This window comes from Taurulus bubalis (genome assembly GCF_910589615.1).
Source record: "Taurulus bubalis genome assembly, chromosome: 2".
Taxonomy (NCBI): Eukaryota; Metazoa; Chordata; class Actinopteri; order Perciformes; family Cottidae; genus Taurulus; species Taurulus bubalis.
In genome coordinates, this window is record NC_136590.1 from 18602166 (window position 1) to 18622746 (window position 20581).

At 44.8% G+C, this 20581-nt stretch overlaps 1 protein-coding gene across 1 annotated transcript; it reads right to left on the reverse strand.

Moving 5' to 3' along the window:
• Positions 1 to 115: 115 nt before the first annotated feature.
• On the reverse strand, positions 116 to 18717 carry itgb4 (integrin, beta 4). Its single transcript, XM_079213958.1, has 41 exons — positions 18640 to 18717; positions 17971 to 18053; positions 17718 to 17819; positions 17383 to 17587; positions 17203 to 17299; positions 16914 to 17085; positions 16506 to 16769; positions 16322 to 16411; positions 16069 to 16191; positions 15380 to 15547; positions 15210 to 15286; positions 14896 to 15104; positions 14095 to 14198; positions 13916 to 14011; positions 13662 to 13794; positions 13444 to 13569; positions 12662 to 12780; positions 12541 to 12574; positions 12265 to 12459; positions 12044 to 12147; positions 11897 to 11955; positions 11707 to 11730; positions 11458 to 11606; positions 11147 to 11326; positions 10881 to 11029; positions 10514 to 10721; positions 10081 to 10401; positions 9765 to 9922; positions 9467 to 9647; positions 8440 to 8577; positions 8172 to 8354; positions 7946 to 8074; positions 5570 to 5740; positions 5319 to 5471; positions 4752 to 4886; positions 3572 to 3721; positions 3288 to 3476; positions 3013 to 3168; positions 2764 to 2928; positions 1811 to 1930; positions 116 to 1731 (listed from the first exon to the last, which is right to left on the reverse strand). The coding sequence occupies exons 1-41, from the start codon at positions 18713 to 18715 to the stop codon at positions 1601 to 1603; spliced, it is 5826 nt and encodes a 1941-aa protein (XP_079070084.1). The 5' UTR covers positions 18716 to 18717; the 3' UTR covers positions 116 to 1600.
• Positions 18718 to 20581: the final 1864 nt, after the last annotated feature.

Below are 20581 nucleotides of genomic sequence, written 5' to 3' on the forward strand. Positions count from 1 at the left end.
TCCTGCATTATTAAGATGCCCCCCCCCCCCAAAAAAAACCATATAAATAAATGATCTGCAAATGCTCCAACTTGTCGTCAGTGGTCACAGATGCAGATCTAGAGAAATATTCAAATGTTGTACAAATGTATTTATTCCAAATCTTTATTCTGCAATACAACTGATATGATACATGCTGAGCAAAAAGCACATGAATACTTAACTGCAAGTGTTTTTTGGTGAGAGGTTCATCCACTTATCCACATCAGGATTTTTCTGACAAACATATATCCTCTCCAAATACGTTTTACATAAGCATTAACTATATAAAACGTGGAGCCAAAATACAATAGGACTTGCATGGAAGCAAATACAATCTTTCCGTCTTATTTCTCTAAAATATTAAGATCTCTTTGTTCTAATGTTGATCTCTGGCCTTGCAGAGTAAAGAAGCATAATGAAAAGTATCAACTTGAAGCTGCGTGTACCACATTGTTGAGTATAAAATACAAAATGCAAAAACAAACAAACATGAGAAACATGTTACATCTAATAGTGTTTTTTTTGTAAGTGTGTCTGTTGTAAAATCCTGCTTGTCAGTAAGGAAACATGCATATAAATGAGCAACACAAGCGCCATCCTGTGTTTGAGACAATCCCTCTATATTTGGCATTACATGTAACGTCAGTATGTTTCTCTGAAGTAAAAATCTTAAAAAGTATTAAATATGCTTTGAACTTTTTTTTTCTTCTTTTCTTTTCATAAATCACTCTTTGATATAATACAAATCTATGAACAAAAGTCCCAAATCCACCACTTTTACATTTTCTCTTGATCACTGGGGTAAAAAATAATATGATGGACCTTATGAAACATCCGGAGCGATTTCAAGACAATTTCTCCAACGTCTAAAGAAGACGGTGAAGTTGAAACTTGGTGGGTTCAGCCTGAAGCAGTCGAAACGCCTTGCACACAGACCAAACATGTCAGCCAGGTGGAGGACAGGAGACGAGGGGGCAAGGTCACGCTGGATTACTGAACCAGTCAGATTACTGGCCCGTGATTTAAAGTTGCAGTGTTACCAGACCTCCACCGACAGGGGGGCGGAGTCTGAGACCAAAGTATTTGCTTAGTCAGTGATACTCAGCTTACGACTCGCGAGTACAGAGACGACCATTTTTCTAATTATTAATAACAACGGGATGTTTTGTTGTGCTTTAAATGGAAATAAGTTGCCAGAGAGGATTAAAAAAAACATAAAAATAGACAAAAAAAAGTTTTTAACTGGCCCCTGACATATTGTCTTTTTGCAAAAGTGGCCCCCGGGTGAAGTAATGAAATACATCAAAAGCGACCGTAAAAATGAATGTAAATGTTAAAATGACTCTTATCTATGGAGGGAAAGTGGCCATGGTTTGTAACAGACATTAGCGAACGCACTCCTCTCCGTCTACTTATGAAGTGAAATCTTTTGTGGGTTGCAGAATCCCCATGCGCATATCAAAACACACACACACAGTAATCTAAAGCTGGCTCTTTTTAAAAGAGAATCTCGGGCACGGTTCGTCGTCGCGGTGGACCTGTGGCCGGTTCATTTTTGCACGTCGTTAAATTGAGACCTTTACGATTCGTAAAACATCTTCTTTGTGACCGTGGTTCCTCCCATGACGCTCCTCTGAACCACTTCCTTTGTGATCTGACGGGTCACCATGCCGCTGGTCTCGGTGTGCTGTGTGGTCATCATTGTGCCATCTGTTAGAAGAATCCATCGGTATTAATGTGTGAATGTATAGTATTTATGATTGAAGTGAAACTGAAGCCTAATCTGTACCTGAGAAGAAGGGGTCCTGGATCATGGTGGTGGAGACGTTGGTCCGCGTGCTAACCTCTGCTGGCATTTGGAAAACTTCCCTCCTCGACATGGCTTGGCTGTTGTACTGAGACAAAGCGCCTACGCGGAGAGAGAAACGAGATGAATACTTGAATATTGTCAGCTAAATGATCACAAAAATATTTCCACAACAACTTACTGTTGAAATTCATGGTTCCCAGAGGATGAACCTTGGAGTTTTGCTGCAGCATTTAGAGGGATCTTTTTTTGTTTGTTGCAAAAATGGAATACAATAGCCATAACTATCTTTTCATCAGTGTATGAACACCTGAAACTAAGTTGTGTTTTTGATCTTAGAATGAGCCCGTCATGACCAGAAAGGGAACAGGTCCTCTTCACGGAGTCTACTGTGTCGCACCGCAATGTTTCTACGGTAGCCCAGAACGGACAAACCAACCACCGACTCCAGAGAGAACCTTTCGTGTTATAACATTAGTGAGGGGCCGCGGTAGTTCTAAGACACACTTGTGAAACTGCGGTAACGCCACTAGATGCCACTAAATCCTACACACTGTCCCTTTAAGTAGCGTGCTCAGGTCACTTTGCCAGTTATTTTGCACAGGATATAAAAAATCTATAGGACAGATTTTCATAAAACTTGCTGCAAATATTGACAATCCCCAAGGTGTTTTTTCTGGTGCCAACGTCAGGCTAACAATTCCAACTACTTTGAAATTTACAGAACGCATTTAGGCCTTTGAGAGGATGAACACTTTCCATTTTCAACACTTTACAAGCTCTGCTTTAGCGTCCCTTTCCCATAGTTTAAATACATTCATGCTCCTATGTGATAAACAGTCCTGTTTTAGGACCATGTGGTCTTTCTTCTAGTGCCATCGTGAGGCTTTTAGGTTCATTGGTATCAAATGCTTTGTCGGTAGGATTCTTCTTACTTCCGTCCTGAGACTCGATGGTGATGATGCCCTCCCTCTCAGGACCGAAGCCCTGTGTGGTTCGAGCCTGAACTTTGAACTTGTAGGGAACGTTCTCAGTCAGATTTGGGACGGTCAGACTGGTCTCGGCACTGTCCCCGTTCACCTCGAAGGAACGTACGTCTCCTGGGGGAAAACAGAAACACAGCTCGGAAAATGCACAAACCAACTATGCAAACATAGATTGTTTCTTTCTAAAAGAGGCCTCACCTCCACCGTGCAGCTGTTCGCAGGTGACTACATATCCCAGGATGTCTCCGTTGGGTTTTCGGGGCTTCTCCCAGCTGAGCTGCAGGGATTCGGGGCTCAGTGCAGTGAAGACCAGGGGACCCGGGGCACTGGGAGTGCTCAGAGTAAACGGCGAGCCTTACGGTGAAAGACAAAACAAGAGAACAGAATAAAAAGAGAGACACTGTAGATCAGAAAAGACATAAAAAACATTGTGTCGAGACGTTTGTGAGACAAAAAACCCACAGAATCAGTACCTGGCATCGGGCTGAGGGGACTCTTGGGGTCGACAGCGGACTCGATGGTGATGACCCCCTCTCTCTCTGGGCCCCAGCCCTCCTGGCTCTGAGCCTTCACCTTAAACAGGTAGGAGTGGTTGGGCAGCAGGTCCTGGATGATCACAGAGTTCTCCGCTGGGTTTGTCACATTAATACGTTTCCCCTCACCTACAGGAGAGGACACAGGCTGTTTAGCATCGGCATTAAACAATCCCAAAAATATGTTACAGAAACGATTAAAAACAAAAGGTCCTTGCATTTACCTCCATTGAGCAGCTGGTAGAGAACACAGTAGCCCAGGATGTCTTTGTCACAGCGGGGCTCCTGCCAGCTGACTTTCAGGGCAGTGGGGCCGAGAGCAGAAAACACCAGTCTGCTAGGGGTGTCTGGTACACCCGGAGACAGCCGAGCATCTAATGGGTGACACGGACAGAGCAGAGTAATAATATTGTTGGACATGATCACTATGAACTATGGTCTATCTCTGTTTAGACTCTGAATACAAAGGGTGAGAAGACAGATAAGTTTATATTGAGCCTATTCATACAAATTGCACTTTGCAATACTTCTGAACCATCTTCCAATGCAGAACATATTCTTTGATTCTTTGAACAATGTGTGGAAGCCCTGGGGGGCAGGAAAGAAAACAATGAATAATAATGCTGTTGATCCATTTTCAAAATCTGATCTGAGTGATTTTGTGTGTGCAGGTAGGAATACAAATTCACCTGGAAGAAAACATGAATGCTTTTAGTTCTCCAGTAGCGGTGCACCTCAGCCTTGTGTGGCCAAAATGAATATTACAATACCAAATCGCCTGTTTTAATTCATAAACACAGGTGGGAAAACAATTTAGATTGGATTTAGAAAAGGGATCACCAGGATTATTTTTCCCCATCTCCTCAGGGCTTCCGTAACAAGGAGCTGAAAGAGGCTAAACTGTGCTCTCAGCTTTAATATTAACATAATGCTTTTGGACAACAACCATGTTCGCCTACTGTTTTGGGTTTAGTTTGTCAACGGCATATCTTGTGAACACATTGCTTTCATAATCAACTCTCAAATCTCTGATGTCACATCATAGATGTTTTCTACCCCACTGCATTACCATGTAATGTAACCCAACATGGATTAAAAAAACTTTAATTTTCATCGGGTACAGGACTGAAAGAAAACAAAAGACTATCTAAAAAGCATAAAATCAACTAACAACATATGGTTTGGTCTATAAAATGGTTGCCGGTATTGTAAATATGAGTGATTTGTGGTGTCAAAGACACATAAAACAGCAGGTGAGATCTTTACGGAGGAGATCAGAGAGGAAGACAAAGTATGAGACCAACACAGAGGCGGGAACAAAGATGAACGAGGAGGGGGGTTGCATTAGGCGTCACACCCAACAAACACATCCACTGCTTCCATGCTTGTATGCCACGGACTCACCCTGGAGCACCCTGTCCAGATTGTATAGGGCGTCATTGACGTCTGAAGACTCGGTCCTGGCCCTCGGGCCCGTAGACAGGTTGTAGCTGAACTGGCTCTGAGAGCTGCTCTGCGTCCCAGTGTAGCCGAACCCACCTGATAGCGCATTGAGCAGGGGAGAGGGCAAAGGGTGGAGGGCCAAGGGGTGGAGAGGAGAAGAGGCACAGGAGACGAACAGGAGGGGCCCAGTAGGAGGGAGAGGTGGGCAGGTTCGGGAGTGAAGTGGAGAAAGAGGTAAAATAAAACAAATAGAGCAGAGTTGAGACAGGGGGAGGGAGGGAGGGAAAAACAGCGATAGTCAGCATAGCTCCTGCAAAGTCTGTGTGGATAAGCCTGCTGTGCAGCCAACAGCCCCGACCCCGCTAACAGATGTCCAAGCCGTCGGCCTCCATGCGCTAGCAGTTTACCTGCCGAGGCATCTCAAATATTGCACTGTGGAGTAGCATCTCTCTTCGGCCAGAGAGACATGGGTCATCTAATGTTTACTTTGGAATACATTCAAACCCCTCGCTAAGGTCCGATGCTTACCTAGATCTGGGAACGTGCTTGAAATGTCTCCCATGACGATAGAATCTCGGATGTTTTCGTCCCCGTAACCCTGAACCTCTGAGCGCTTCCTCATGATGACCTCCGATGTTTGTACCCCTCCTCCGATCATGTCGGTTCTGCGAGAGCCTCCTACTAGAAACAGAGACGGATCAAAGGTAAAGACGAATAAAATCTTGACCTTTTGTCCACATTTTTTCCCCCCTCGACGCCATCGCTGCCATCCTTCCTACCTGATCCCGACATGTAGGTGGTGGATGTGTCAGTGAGGAAGGAGCTGCCTGCCCCACCTCTGTAGTTTGAGCTCAGGGTGGACATCGGAGAGGACGATGAAGACAAGTTGCGCGTCCCTGATCCCCCCGGAAAGAGGAAGTTCTGGTCCCATTTCCCATTAATGGTGTAATCTGTGAAACACCACAGTAAGAGCCAGAAGATTCAACAGATGGAATACAGGCAATTTAGCAGTTAGCATTCGAGCATTCTGACACTAATTGGAACAAAACAGAGACATTGATGCCAAGCACCCAAAACCAGGCTCGGCCAATCTATAGAGGAAGCACCAGCAGTTTGAGACCTGCAGCTCCGGTCCTACTGCCACTCACGGAAACAGCAGCAACATTTTAGACTACAGGCAAGGAAAGTAGTTAGCTTCTGGAATTGTGTCAGTTGTCCCACCATTAACACTGATGGTAATGTCTGAGCAAAAGCTGTACCGCATTTAATGTTTGACTGGATGAGTTTGACCTGGTGATGGCGCTAATTGAAAAGTTAGGAGATCACCATGAATGCCATGGATATCTGTCTGGAATTGAACAATAATCCACCTAACAGATGTTGATACCTCACAAATGTAAACCTCATGATGACACGAGAGGAAAAAATAACCAAAGTCATTAGGATTCATCCACTTGAGACCAAGATTTTCTGTCCATACAGATTTTTCAGTTTGCACTAAAGTGGTTTACCAACTGGCATTGCCATCCCTTAAACCACGCCTCCAGTGTCGCTAAAAAGCAGCTGCTACTCTGTGGGTGGCCCAAGTGATAACATTTGAAAAAAGTTTAAACCTTCATAGCATGTAGGTGGCGACATCGACGTGTCTTAATCCACAGATCTAAGCAGTTGCTGCTATTACTTTGGCATGAGGATCAGGATGTTTTTACAAACCAGTTTCATATGGTGCTGTGCATGACAAAATGAATATGAATATAGCTGCAAGGAAAAACAATTAACAGCTGCGAGGAAAGGCGCCATCATTGAAACTGCGCTGCAGTGATGAGACTGTATTTGAGTAAGAAGCCGTTAGCTCCATACAGCCGCACAGCAACTAAGCCTTCACACACACCCGACAAAATGCCTCCAGATCACTACCTCCCCAGTGGGATGGAGACAGGACAGACAGCGAGACCTGGAAAAGCCTGCCCCGCCTTCCCCGATCATCAACTGGAGGTGAGGCAGTTGATGCCAGTGCTCCTCTCTGGGCAGGTGGTGGGAATATAGACGGGGATAGGTGCCAGCAGGGGGCAAGGGGGACAAGGACTGAAGCCCGAAATTGACATGATTAGACAAATGTTGATATTTCTGACAGGATCAAATCACGAAAAGGCAGAGAGAAACGCCGGGTTGGCTTGCCGGGCACCTGACTGGCCGTGCACCATAGCTGGCATGCTAGCTGGCATGCTAGCTGCCTGTCTGTCTATCTCTGGCTCTGATGGAATGGTCTTCACCTGGCAGGGGCGTTTGGGCGTAGCTGGGGTGGGGGGCCTCTTCAGAGCTCGTCTCTGTGTCTGTGCTGAGTCGACTGGAGATGACGTCCACCCGCTTTTTCCACGACACCTGACGGAGATCCAGGTTGGACCCCACCAACTTGACATATTTCCAGCCTTGTGTTCGGGGTCATAGGGGAGAAGCAAGCAGGCGGAGGATAGATTTGCAGCGGAGAAGTGTCAAGGGTTGGCTTTACTGTACATTACTTTAAAGAAAAAGCTATCAAACACATGAATGGGATTGCATGATACACTATGGTAGTATATAGGTTGGTTTATGTCACAGAAGTCCAACCTGTCTTTGCATTAACTTCCAGAGAAAAGAGCACAACAAAACGGCTGGAGAAAGCGGAGGGTGACAGCAGATTTGACGAGGGAATATATTGGGGGGATATATTGGAAGCACATTTTGTTGCTGTCTGGCGGGAGCGTTGCTTGGGGGCAAAAATGCCCGCCAGATGACGCGAGAATGAGACTGGCCCTGAGTAGAATATTAATGTCACAGAGAAAACACTGAGAAATGAGAAAGAGCCAGAAGTCCTGAGGTTTTCAAAAATTAGTCTCACGAGCTGTGGCCAACATTTCCTTCCCTCTCCTTCTGCCAAAGCAACAGCACCACAGCGCAAACTGCATAAACATGTGGGCACTTGGCCACAAGAACTAACCAAGATGCCCGAGAGCACTTAGAATGTGGATTGAAACAATTGGATCCGTATTGTCGTGATAGCCCACACTCAGTCTGACATCCATCTTTCCAGAGCGACTAAATATCGAGCACTAGAACAATGAGTTCACACCGTCAGCTGTTATAAGTAGCTTGTGGTTTTGGCTCTGGGTACCCACCATCACCAGAGACGCTGGGTGTCTTGGAGCCTGCGGGGGACTTCATCACCTCACTGCTGTACATCAGGTAGCTGTCATACTCGTCTCCTGCCTCGGCATCCACAATAGGGATATCTGGAATGATGGGAACTGCAGAGGCAGAAAGATAGGACAATTACTAACTTTGCAGGGAACTACATATTGACTGGAAGTGTTCCAGAGGAGTGTTTGCTCCTCCCTGACTTACTGGACAGAGGTCTCGTAGGCTGTGATGCCAGGTTGATGGTGGCATCTCTGAAGGGGCCCCAGCCTATGCTGTTCATGGCACGGACCTTATACTGGTAGGTCTGAGCGCGCTGTAGGTTCTCGATCAACAGCATCCGCTTCTTGGGGTTGTCGATCTTTACTTTCTTCGCAGCGCCCTCCGGCTCTGTGAGGAGAGCGTTACGAGAGGGTGAAAATGACATCAAGCAAACATCTGTGCAGCGGTTCCTTTTTTTTTCAGGCGGACTTACTCAGTTCGTCATCGATGGGTGTGTAGATGACCTCGTAAGCCGTAATGTTGCCATTGGTCTCTGCAGGCTCTCCCCAGCTGACCTGAGTGACAGTCGGACTGATGACATTAAAGGCCAGACGTCCAGGTTCACCAGGCACTGGAGGAAAAACGGAACAGGGAGCGATTTTTAGCCTCGGTATAACGGAAGTGTTTACGAAGAGGAGTTTCACTCGTCACTGAATTCTAACAGGTGGCAGCACACAAACTAGTTATCATGTAGATACGAGCTACTAAACATTACCATGGGGTAACTGCCAGGTGTAACTTTTGGATGTATGGATGTAACAGTATTCCAAAGGATTGGCAGTTCACTTTAATATAATATTTGTTTCCCAAAAGTTGCAATTTGTGGAAGTTATGCTAGTAATGCTACTACTGATTGTGATGCATTGACTTCATGTCTACATAGTAAGCACTACACTCACACAAGTTTCCAAGCAACAGATTTAGACCAACGTCTTTCCAACAGTAGCTTTTAAAACGAGACACTACAGGTGTTTAAATATGCATGAGAAGCATTGTGTTATTAGTTATGTGCTAATTTGCTAACTTTTCAGAACACAAATCTGAACATTGGATAAAGCCGGGTTCAAATTTCTTGTTTCATTTAGTTTTATACTGAGGGAATTTTGGATATGTCTTTGTATCACTCCTTAATAAAAAATACTGTCAACAGTCCTAAAAAAATTTTTTGCCATACTTTTAGTCATAAAAGGCTTTATATATCAGGCTATGAATGATATATGACCAAATCCCTCAATAAAAACCTTCAGAATATAGATAGGAATGCAACTTAAAAGTTTGGTGTTTGTAGGTGCTACTGATGTCGAAATGTCTGGCTCAGAGTCTGAGAATAAAAATAGATTTAGAGAGCCTAGGATACTAAGGATACATTTTTAAGACACTACAGGTGAATAGGGTAAACATATTTAACTAAAAGATAGCAACATTAAACTATAGCAGTTCACTGAATTGTCAGTAATTACCATCCTCAAGAGTTTGACAGGTAACAATGTCTGAATCGTGGCCATCTCCCATTGTGTTGTAGCTGCACACTTTCATCTCGTAGTCACAATAGGGGTACAGGTTGATCAACTCAGCTTGAGGAGTCTTCGCATCTAATATCTGGGCATCTTTCTCTGGGTCGCCATAGATCCAATACTTTACCTAAAACAAACAAGGAAAGATAAGATTCAGCGTTTGAAGAATACAGTGCCAATTGTGAATGATGGTTGTGAGCCTGAGTTGAAGCTTCTCAACATGTAGATTGGATTGGATTTGTACCTTGTACCCCATGGGGTTACCAGATGCTGGGTCCCAGTTGAGGCGGATGTTTTTGGGTCCAGTTGCTTTGGCCTTAAGGTTTGCTGGGGCAGGAAGGCGACCGCCAGGGGACATGGCTTTCGGGTTTACGAAGCCCATCTTCTGCATCTGGGCTATCTCTGGAGATTTGGGATAGGAAAGAAGTAGAAGAAGTGACAGGATGAATCAAACATTTACCAGATACTCTTCTTTAGAATGTTCTCTCGTTATATGAAATATGAAACACCACAACGCCAGAAACTCCACAAATTGCCATGTTTTTGCAACGAATGCTTACCTCCTCTGTCAGTGACATTGACAAGGGTGGTCTTCCTGTCTCCAATAGTAGCGTTGCTACTTGGGTCAAACAGCTCCAGTTGGATGGTCTCTGGCTGGACTGGGCTAGGGTGGGCCCTCGGGTCGATCACTATGTTCTTCTCCGTCTCTCCAGGACTAAACTTCAGAGGGCCGGACAATTCAAAGCGCTGGGCCTTCTTGGTGCGCCATTTTACTGTGGCGGGGCTGTCCTGGTTGCGAGTGCGGACCACCGGGATGGTGTAGGTTGGGTCAGATGTGCTGAAGTTCTGGGCACCCTTTTTGAACATCATCACACTGGGCTCTGGGTGAAACAAGATCATGTAAAGGAAGATAAGAAACCTTAGCAATCAGTGCTTTGGGTTGGAACAAGGGTATGCAGCGCTGATGTAAAGCCTCTTGCGTTTTTTTTTCACCTGGCTGGTCTGTGATGGTGACAGTAGTTCTCGGGTAGCGTCCCAGCTTGGCGCCCTGCCGCGGGTTGCTGAGATCCATGACAAACTGCTTGACCGGTTTGTCTTCCAGGAGGCCATCTTTCTCACTCATCTCCAGCAGACGAACAGGCACCATTTTCTGGGTCTCATCAGGACCATAGGTCAGGTCTCCTTCCATAGCAACGTAGTCCTGAAATACACAAAAAGAACAGATGAGGAATGCAATCCAAGTCATCACAAACTGGCTTCATCCCTTTCACTTCACAAATGCCAACTATAGATCGCAAGCCCAAATGTTCTTGTAGGTATGAGGATTCAACGCTAGATGTAGGGCAGGATATCGGTTCACCTTCTTATCCTTGGCTGTGAGGTCCCGTGTGCGGTAGGTGACCTGTGTGCGTCCATCTTCTATGATCTCTCTGCTGATCGGGATGTTGGCTACTCCGTCCTGCCTGCTGTAGGTGTAGGCCGGCTGGAGGAACGAGAAGACACTGGTGGCTGGGAAAGAGGACGAGGAGACGCCATTAGAGCAATCAACAGTGAAGACTATGCACTTCTTCTGACACACAAAGTTGGATATTCAAGTGCAAATGTACGAAGTCTGAGTGCTCTCACCATGCTCTTTGATGATGGTGATGTTGACCAGACGTTTTCCAATCTTAGCAATGCCCAGTGGCACATCAATGGCCTCCACCAGCAGCTGTTTCTTGTCATCGTCTTCTTCCTTGACAAAGAGCGGCACGTGGACGTCTACCGACTCCACACCTTCATTGAACTCTATGGCTCCTGCAGCCTCTGCAGAGCGAAGAGCAGATGGGACGACGAGATTTATCACAAGAGATCGGGAATCGTTTCACTTAACTTCGCCACAAACTGAACATTTGAATTTTTTATTTCATCCCCACACGGAAATAGTTAACAATCACCTCTGTCTGTGGCCACAGTGTAGTAGCCGGGCACCACTTTGAGATTATGTACGTTTCCAGACTGGACATTTTTCTCTGTAAGTTTGACGATATCAGGGTAGCTGCTGCGAGGAGCAGATAGAATGGTGTCCATGATGGCGTAGTCCTGCCTGAGGAGGGGGCAGAGAGGTTATACATGCATGACCTCTGCGTCCTTCAGAAGACACTGAACTCTGGTGATGCCCTGTATTGTATCAATCAGAATGTTACCTTTTCCCGGCATTTCTCTGCATTCTGCAAGAATCAAAGACAGGTGTTGATGAGTGCAGAACAGACGTTTAAGTTCCATTTTAGTTTCAGCTGTCTCGCAATATCTCACAATATTTATCATCCACATCAAAAGGTTTATTTTTATGGAACATACTGTTCGTAACAAGACACGTAGTTTCACACATCTTACCTGAAAGAGGTTTTTTGCACCTTCTGGGCGCCGGGAATCTGCTTGTACACCTCATTTAGCTGGACAGAAGAACAAATGAAGTACTCAGTGATGCAGTCATCATTCATACACTATCATGTGGCCACAGATAAATGAAAACACACTCACGTTATCGGCAACTTCCTTGCGGAGCTGTTCGGCATCTCTGGATTCGGGACGAGATAGGTTCTCAGAGAACAGCCTGTTCAGCCGGAGAGACATCGGGAACTGGACTACAAGGCGAGAGAGGAACCATGAAAACAATAATTTTTAAATCCAGCATCATCCTTGCCCCTAACTTCTTTTTGTTTCACATGCAGCAGGTACATTTATAGTTGCTGAGCACTCACTGGTCTCTTTCGGGTTGGGCTTTATCAGAGCCTGGGGGTGATTGGGCGATCGATGTACGTTATCTGTGACCTTCCAGCGAACCACATCGGTTCCTTTGGGTGGGCCGGTCCTCACCATTGGCGTATCCAGATGGTCTGAGGTGAGCAGAGACTGGCGGAGCAAATACTCATCTTCCTTGAAGCCAACCATGCGACCTGGAGAGAACACAAGAAAAGGGTGACTAGAATTCAACGCGGGCCCAGATGGGAGGATGAAGCATCACGTGTGAGTCCTACCTCTCCGGCAGCAAGGCAGCAGGGCAAGACAGCTCTGTGGCAAGAGAAGACGGAAGGTGTTACTTCCACTGAGACTTCATGAGAACTCATCATCGATGGGTGTAAATGTGAGTGTTTATACCTGGCAGCAGGTTTTGCAGCAGGCGCAGTATTTCCAGCAGCAGAGCAGCAGAAGAGCCAGTAGCAACAAGAGGAACAAGAGGAGTGGGAGCAGCCACAGAAGGCTGGCGGCGGGGCAATCTGAAGGTGGGGCACAAAGAGTACGGCTTACATCGCTCCTGTTCTCAATTGTGCAGCTTCCAGCTCGGCTGCTTTCAGGCAGCGAGTTGTTGCCGCCGCTATTCACTCCCGGTTGTGTCTCACTATGTGTATAGTTTGAGTGTTAATTGTTCAGGTTTTAAGATATCTATCCTTCACCACCAATACAATGGAGGTGCACAAGGCCGTACACGTCCCATTGCTCACACCAATGTACTGCAGGGACATTATTTTAAAGCTCCCAAACACATGATTTCACGTGTTGGATTTTTCTCTGTATCGTTAATATACACACCTTAATGAGCCTCAATCAAATTGAGAAAGAAAACCAAGCTACATGTCTATTGAGAGTTTAACACTCAAAATGTAAGTAAACAACCCCACAATTTTGATTCAAATGTCCCTTTGAAATCACCTTTTGAACACAGAAATAAACCCAGCATTGTGTGTCCATGTAAGACTCTATTGCTTGTGGTAAGACGGGGGAGTGGAAGTATTGAGATCCACTTTGAGCAATAAAGCTTGATTCAGAGAAAACTCCTTCCAGAGCACAAAATGATACTGTGTCAAGTGTTTCAATTAACGACACATCAGCTGCTGAAATGGGAGCACGGAGCATATGTGAGACATATACATGCAGCTCACCTTTCTTTTTGAGCACCTGGACCTCTAGGTTGTTAACGCTGGGATCCTTGGGGTTTTCGACAGTGTAGTAGTACGTACAGTCGTCATCCTCGTCGCGGAAACTGCACGAATCAAGCACCTTCTTCGCTGAAAACACACAACACCCAACCTTGAAGACGATGATGTGCACAGTATGGTGGATAACTTAACATTCAATAAAAACACTGAGATGTGCGCACCTTCTTTGAGCTCATCCACCAAGACAATTTTAAAGGAGCACTTGGCACATTCCTCCTTGTCTTTCTTTTCTCCTGTCTTCCAGGCCTGACACTGGACGCAAGACCTCGTCCCCTCGCAGGCGCCCAACTGGGCCTAGACACACACATACACACCAAAAGAAGACTCAATGAATGAGGCACTGGGTGAAGTTGAAAAAGCAAAGACACGATGAGAAATAGCGTTGGAGCCGACGTTTTGCATTACATCCACTCACCTGGAAATTGGGCTGACAGGTTGCAGTCATTGTGATATCAGTGCTGGGACACTCACAGCGGCCGCAGACACATTTACCTCGCCCATTGCAGACCCCCTGGCGCAGACAAAGACACGGTCAGGCTCCTGAAGGTGACATGATAACATCATCCGCTCACACAAACGGTTGACTCTACTCACGCCCTTGCTGTCCAGACAGGTCTGGTTGCTCTTGGGACACTCGCAGGCATTCCCCGTCCAGCCCTGAGTGCACGCACACCGACCCATGATGCAAGAGCCGCGGTCTGAGGAGAAGGAAGAATCATATTGAACTGTATTTTCCCAGCGGTAAGTGACGTGTGGACAAATGGGGGTTGGTAAGTTGTCCAACCATAAATTACTAATAGTATCCAGAAAATTAAAATAAAACAAAAGCAGCATGATGAAAACTGTATTATTAGTAATGTTGTTTGCATGTTTTTAATTAATTAATTATTGTAATTATTATTATTTTTAAGTCATTCATGTTTTCCAATTTTCTTTATCTTTTTTTTCTTTTTCTTTTTCTTTTTTTTTCTTCTTGGGTCTTTTAACTTTTTTGGGGGGGAAAGGAGCAAGGAATACCATGCATTGTTATTGTTAAAATAATGCTTTACAATAAAAGCTTTTGAAAGAAAACTTTATTTTAACAGTTATGGAACTTGTTATAAATTGACACCGCTTATCAAGTTATTATAATGTGTGTTATATGATTCGTTTAAAACTATTTTGGGGGGGAAAAAAGAGAACGAACCGTCACAAGAGAATTCAAAACACAAAAAGGATCTTATCATGTTTAAAGTCATTTTTTGCCACTTGTGGGCAGCAGAAACAAGTCATACATTCACTTCTGAAACCAACCCCATGCCCTTGAGGTTATGCAAAGAAACAGAACACACATGGGGCGGTGAAAGTGACACCATACACAGACATCACCAGGTAAACAAACACACACTGACGTACCGTTGCAGAGGAAGCCACCGTATCTTTGACATTGGGTCTTGTCGTACTGACAGTATTGCCCCTCAAACTGATCCGGGTTGTAGCACAGACAGGTTCCACACTCCAAGCACTCCCCATTGCCTGAACATGCTTCCTTTACTCCTGGGCCCATACACTGACTCTTGTACAGAGCTGAAGAACTTGCTGAGCAGTTACAGAAGGTGCCCACCCTAAAGGGGACGCAGAGACAAACAAAGACCTCATTGAACCCCAGAGGCCTGGCACAGTCCCTCAGGAGAAATATTATTTGGAAGAAATGATAGTTAAAGTCTCACCAGCCATCATAGCAGTGACACTTCCCACACACAAGGTCTCCCTTGTTAAAGCACCTGTCTGCATTAGGTAGGGCCGACTGGAGGGAAAGGTAAAAGACACTGGGATAAGTCCGCTGTACAAACAGGTGCGTCAACTTTTTGTTCGCATCGGTGTCAATGTGTGTGTTTACCTTCTCACACTCGCAGGTTTTACACAAAACCGAGGCCTTGACTTTGACGGCAGTGCTGAAGGTTGTAGATTTGACTCTGATTGTCCCCTCTTTGTTGTTCGAAGCCGTCTCACAGACGGGTTGCCCATCGATCGTTCGCTGGGCTTTGAGTTGCATCTTGAACTTGCCCTGGCGAGCGAGCGAGCAAACACAACAATTGTTAGGACAAAATTGGACTATTGTGAATAAAATCAAAGAGCCTGTAAAAGCTGACATAACAACTAATTTCAATCATTAGTTTAATTGGGCAACATTTTGTGTGAACTAATTATTCATTTGATGGCTGTTTTGTATAGACAGACAATAATTACTAAATTTGATGGAACATATGATTTATATTTCAAAATTTCTCCAAATCCAACACTATTTGAGTACAGTTGTACTTTGGAGACACAACTAGACAAAGTAGAAAGAAAACTCCTAAATATGTATATTTGGATGTTTTCTTTCTTTCTTTTTTTTGAGGCCCAAAGATCAAAATTGACCAGTGCATGAAAAACGTATGTAAAATTTATTTGCCGTCAGAAAATAATTAATATATTGGATGTCAGCACAAAATATCAATCTAAGTAAGGACCATCGGTTTAAAACAACAACAATTGGTTTTCTAACTCCATGTATGTTTGTGTTTTTCAGTTATTAATTCTTACTATTGCGCCAGGCTTGAAATCAAAGGCCCCGTATTGCGCAAGGCTTCCATTGGTGTGAAAGAACTCTGCCTCGAAAGCCTTGGGTTTGTCCTCTGCACGGATGCTCATCTTACTTTGGATACTCTGTGAGGACAAATTAAAACATCAGCAAGCAGAAGTTTGCACAGCCATTTGACTCAATTGTCTACGCCAAAAAAAACACGAAAAAACTTCCTCTTCCGACGGATAATTGTCAGATGAGGTGACGTTTTACCTCGAAGGCAGTCCTCATGAGGGTCAGCATGTTCTTTGAGTCTTCTTCCAGCCGACCGATTTCCGCAATGGGGAAGTACGTTTGGAGTTTCTATACAGATAATCACGCACAACACAAAAATGAATCCATGGACCTCAACTCTGACCTCAAACCTGACTCCTTGTTTCAATGAAAGCCCACCGACCTCGTAATACGAGTAGGAGTGGTTGGTGACCGCGAAGATGGGGATGATGTTGTGTTTGGCCAGCAGGCGGACCAGTGTGGGTATTGAAGGGTAATCCTGCTCTACATCCTTTGTATATTTGCCTGCTCCATCGAGGTGGCAGCCCTCGTCGTTGCGGGCCATGATGCCCGCAAGCACGTTGGCGCCGTCGGACTCGTAGTGGAAGGCTGACTCCGTGGAGAAAACCAGGAGATGTGTGCTATAGTTACGCCAGCCGATCTTATCCTACAGTAAGAATACCAATAAAACGAGAGCGGAGAGATGGGTGATTAAAAAAGAGATGCAACCTTCGCTGAGCAGAAGCCATTGTGGCCAAAAGTAACACTATTAAGAAAATGTGTTTGCCCCCAGAGCAACATTCTTACTAACCCCACAAACTGCAGCCTGCAGTATGGCATCAAAACCTCCTTCAGGAGCATCCAGGTTGCCAGATATTTTCTCCTTCTGGAGCTCTTTGGTGAAGGAATTGGTGTCGCTGGTCAACGGGATGACGTTTTGGAAAGAGAACGGCGGGTCGCTGTTGGGCCACGGCGTTTCAAGTCTGAGAAGGTGGAAGGAGGATGGACAAAAAAGTAGAAAGAAAAGAGGAAATGGCATTTAGGTTCATCTATGGTATGGATGTGCTCAACTGTATTCAACGTGTTTATTTGACGCTTACTTGGAACGTCTCATGTCCGTCTGGGGGTCGGTCACTTTGTCCACAAACTTTCCAAACCCGATGGTGGGGTCATCTGACAGGTCGTTAACCAACGTAGCTGGAAATACATTCACCATCAGCTTTGCCGCGACAAGTCACTCGGCGGTCGGCACAACAAGTCGCCAATACAAAGAGGCTCACCCAGCTGCGAGCCCATCTTCTTCAAGTTGTCCAAATCGTCCGCCATGGAGTTGGAGAAGTCCATCAGAATATAAAGGTCCAGGGGGCCTTTGGTTGGAGCGAACACCTCCACATTCGCCTCCTTCTGCTCTCCTGGGAGAAAGCTCATGCTGATCTGCTCTGGAGACACCTGAGACTGCTGAATATTCGTGTTGATGGTTCTCTTCTGAGTAGCGAGAAGGGAGAGGAAGCACAAAGAGGGGAGAGGGGAAAGGGGTCACGACTCACGACTTTATATGTTGGGATTTGAGAATGAGGGAACGATTGGGAGAGAAATGAAAGTGCCGAAGACTTACAATTTCTTTCGTCGCTGCGCTCCAAGCTCGGAGAATGTCTGCTTTCCTGCAGCCGTGGGCTATTATGTTCTCGAACAGGTCACAGCGAGGGCCATTAAAGTTCTGAGCAAACGGAAAGTTTGATCAGAATTCTGCTTTCATGACACTAACGTGAAGAGTTTTCATATGACAATCCTGCTCGTTTTATGCAAAATTAAAATGAATTTTGGGACTTGAAAATGGCAGCGAAACTCCAGCTGTTTTGTGTTCTCACCTCATTGATGCAGTAGGCACAGCCTACACCCGACTGCAGGCATTCTGAGCAGGTCTTGGCCCTGGCAGCGAAGCAGTGGTTCACTGGGGGGGGTTCAAAGTGAGAATCAATCTCACGCAGCATAGCTAGAACACCTGCAGTAACACTAAACAGACTGGTTGTTTCTCAATAGTGTTACAGACTAAATCAACAGTGATACAGTATAAACAAGACCGTACATAAGACACACAACTACAATCGAGAGGATCTTTCACTGATACAAAAGAGATATGATATGGATGGGTTAAAAGCAGAGACCAAATTTCATGTATGTATGTAAAAATATGTAATATGACGAACATAATAAAGTTTAAGTTTATTATATTTGGGGGGTCAATCAATAATTTAGTCTACATAATTCCAGAAGCTAGTGACAAAACCCATTAACATTATCTCCCCCGAGGTCAAGGTGAAGTCTTCAAATTGTATAAACAGTGACCATTTCACAGACTTCAGGAACCTTCTCTGATAAATTACTTAAAGTAATCATTCATGACCCGCTTCCTACAAACCACCGTCTTAACTTTCACTCTCTAAACCTAAAGCAAAAAAATATGGTGGGTTCAGGCACCTGCTTGGATGCAAAATATCGTGTGGATAAATAGCTTGTAGTGACATCAAATTACTCACCTTCAGCATCACAGCAGGTCAACAAGACGGCGAGAAGCCCGAGCCCCACTGAGAGATGTAGCGTCCATCTCCCCATCTCCATCCTGCTGACGCAAACACAAACACACACATTCTCATTCGCACATGTGTACAGATAAAACCCACTGGTGCAGAGAGAGAGAGAGAGAGAGAGAGAGAGAGAGAGAGAGAGAGAGAGAGAGAGAGAGAGAGAGAGAGAGAGAGAGAGAGAGGACCTTTCTCCCCATGACATATCTCTGCAGACTAAAGGTGTAACTTGAACCACCTGTACTTTCCCTCAGTCAAGCCCTGGAGAAAGTGAACAGGCCCAAACACTCCCCCTCTACCTTCCACACAGAGTGGTGAAGTCCAGAAAGACACTCAGACACTCTCAGAAAAAATAACACTCCGGGAAACCTTTTCAAACACTTTCCCTCGTCGATAATATGCCAATTCTATTCTCAAATACATAAATATTATTTGCATACCATACATATATATATATATATACTATGTAGAGGCATGAATAGTGACCTACATACCATTTTAAAGGGTCTATCCAGCCGTATGGACAGGTTTGGTTCTCAAATTTTGAGATATATACATCTGTTGAGATTTCTGCCTACAGTACAATGAAAGTAAACTTGTTTGAAAACTGTTCAACATCACCGTCTGTCAATAACACAGTAACAGGGTCGCGCCAGACCTTTAAAAAAATATATATGACCGTGCTCTCTATGTCTGGATATAAGTGCTATAAGTAGCGCTTTTTAATTTAAATATAGTTTTGTATTTGGTGGTGCATCTGCTAGAGCTCATTTCAGATAGAGCCCAACTATAAAGAGCCTGTTGAGACATAATGAAAAAATGTATAAAGACATGAAGAGACCAATGCAGGGTGGGACCTGGAGATATTCTGGGCAGCACGCTGTGTTGACTCTCCACAATAAAACCACGTTAGATTGTTGTGTTAGAATCTCGGTGAGAAAGCAATCTGAAAATAAGGGAGCTACAAAAAAAAGATCTCCACTATAGACTGAAGGTGTAAGTGAACAGAGGGCACTATGTGGCATGGAAATGTCTCAGTAATTGTCTCAGTGGGCAGATAACAGAATAAGGATGATTTGTGCTGTGTTTACAACAGCGGTGGAGGAATTTCAACTCGAGGCGAGAGAATGGTTTAAAAACACAGTCTGTCAACACATGGGAAAGGCACCATAGCACCTCGCTGTGAGCTGACTACAGGTGTGTGTGTGTGTGTGTGTGTGTGTGTGTGTGTGTGTGTGTGTGTGTGTGTGTGTGTGTGTGTGTGTGCGTGTGTGTGTGTGTGTGTGTGTGTGTGTGTGTGTGTGGACTAGAACAGAGCAGCTCCTATCCACTACAACTTGACCGCCAGTCACGAAATAAATGAGCTGAGTGGAGAAAGAAAGAAAAAAGCACTTTGTAATTTTGCCCTCACTTCTCCAGACAAAAATCATCATAGGCACGCAGGCGTTTATGACTCCGACAATAACGTGGGAGACACAAATTACAGCAACCAAGAGACAGAAAATAGAACTGAGTCATTCATGCAGTTTTTTTGTCTTTTTGGTCTGTCAGACTGATAGACAGACAGACAGACAGACAGACAGACAGACAGACAGACAGACAGAGGACATTCTTCCTGAGTTCAAAGTCGTAGATGTTGTCTCTGCAGACACATCCTAGCCTTTGAAGCGGTTGCTTCTTCCCACCTCAACAGACACAAATAACACAAAGCAAACTATAAATCTGTAGACGTCAGCAAACTGGCTCACGCGAACACCGTTTTCTCTCCTTGTTTGTTCAGGTCCAGTTTTCTTTCACCTGTGTTGCATTGAAGACTGCACTTTGATGTGAATCAAAAATGTAAATAAATCTGTCCAGAGCCTTCGGTCATGCAATTCTAAAACCACATGGTGAGACA

What these genes read in the sequence shown, in the direction of transcription:
- itgb4 (XM_079213958.1), bottom strand. Translation starts at nt 18,715, where the DNA reads ATGGGGAGATGGACGCTACATCTCTCAGTGGGGCTCGGGCTTCTCGCC. An exon ending in GAAGATGGGCTCGCAGCTGG is followed by an intron (nt 17,300 to 17,382) that starts GTGAGCCTCTTT and finishes ATGTATTTCCAG; the next exon opens with CTACGTTGGTTAACGACCTG. An exon ending in CACCATCATCAAAGAGCATG is followed by an intron (nt 11,030 to 11,146) that starts GTGAGAGCACTC and finishes CCTCTTTCCCAG; the next exon opens with CCACCAGTGTCTTCTCGTTC.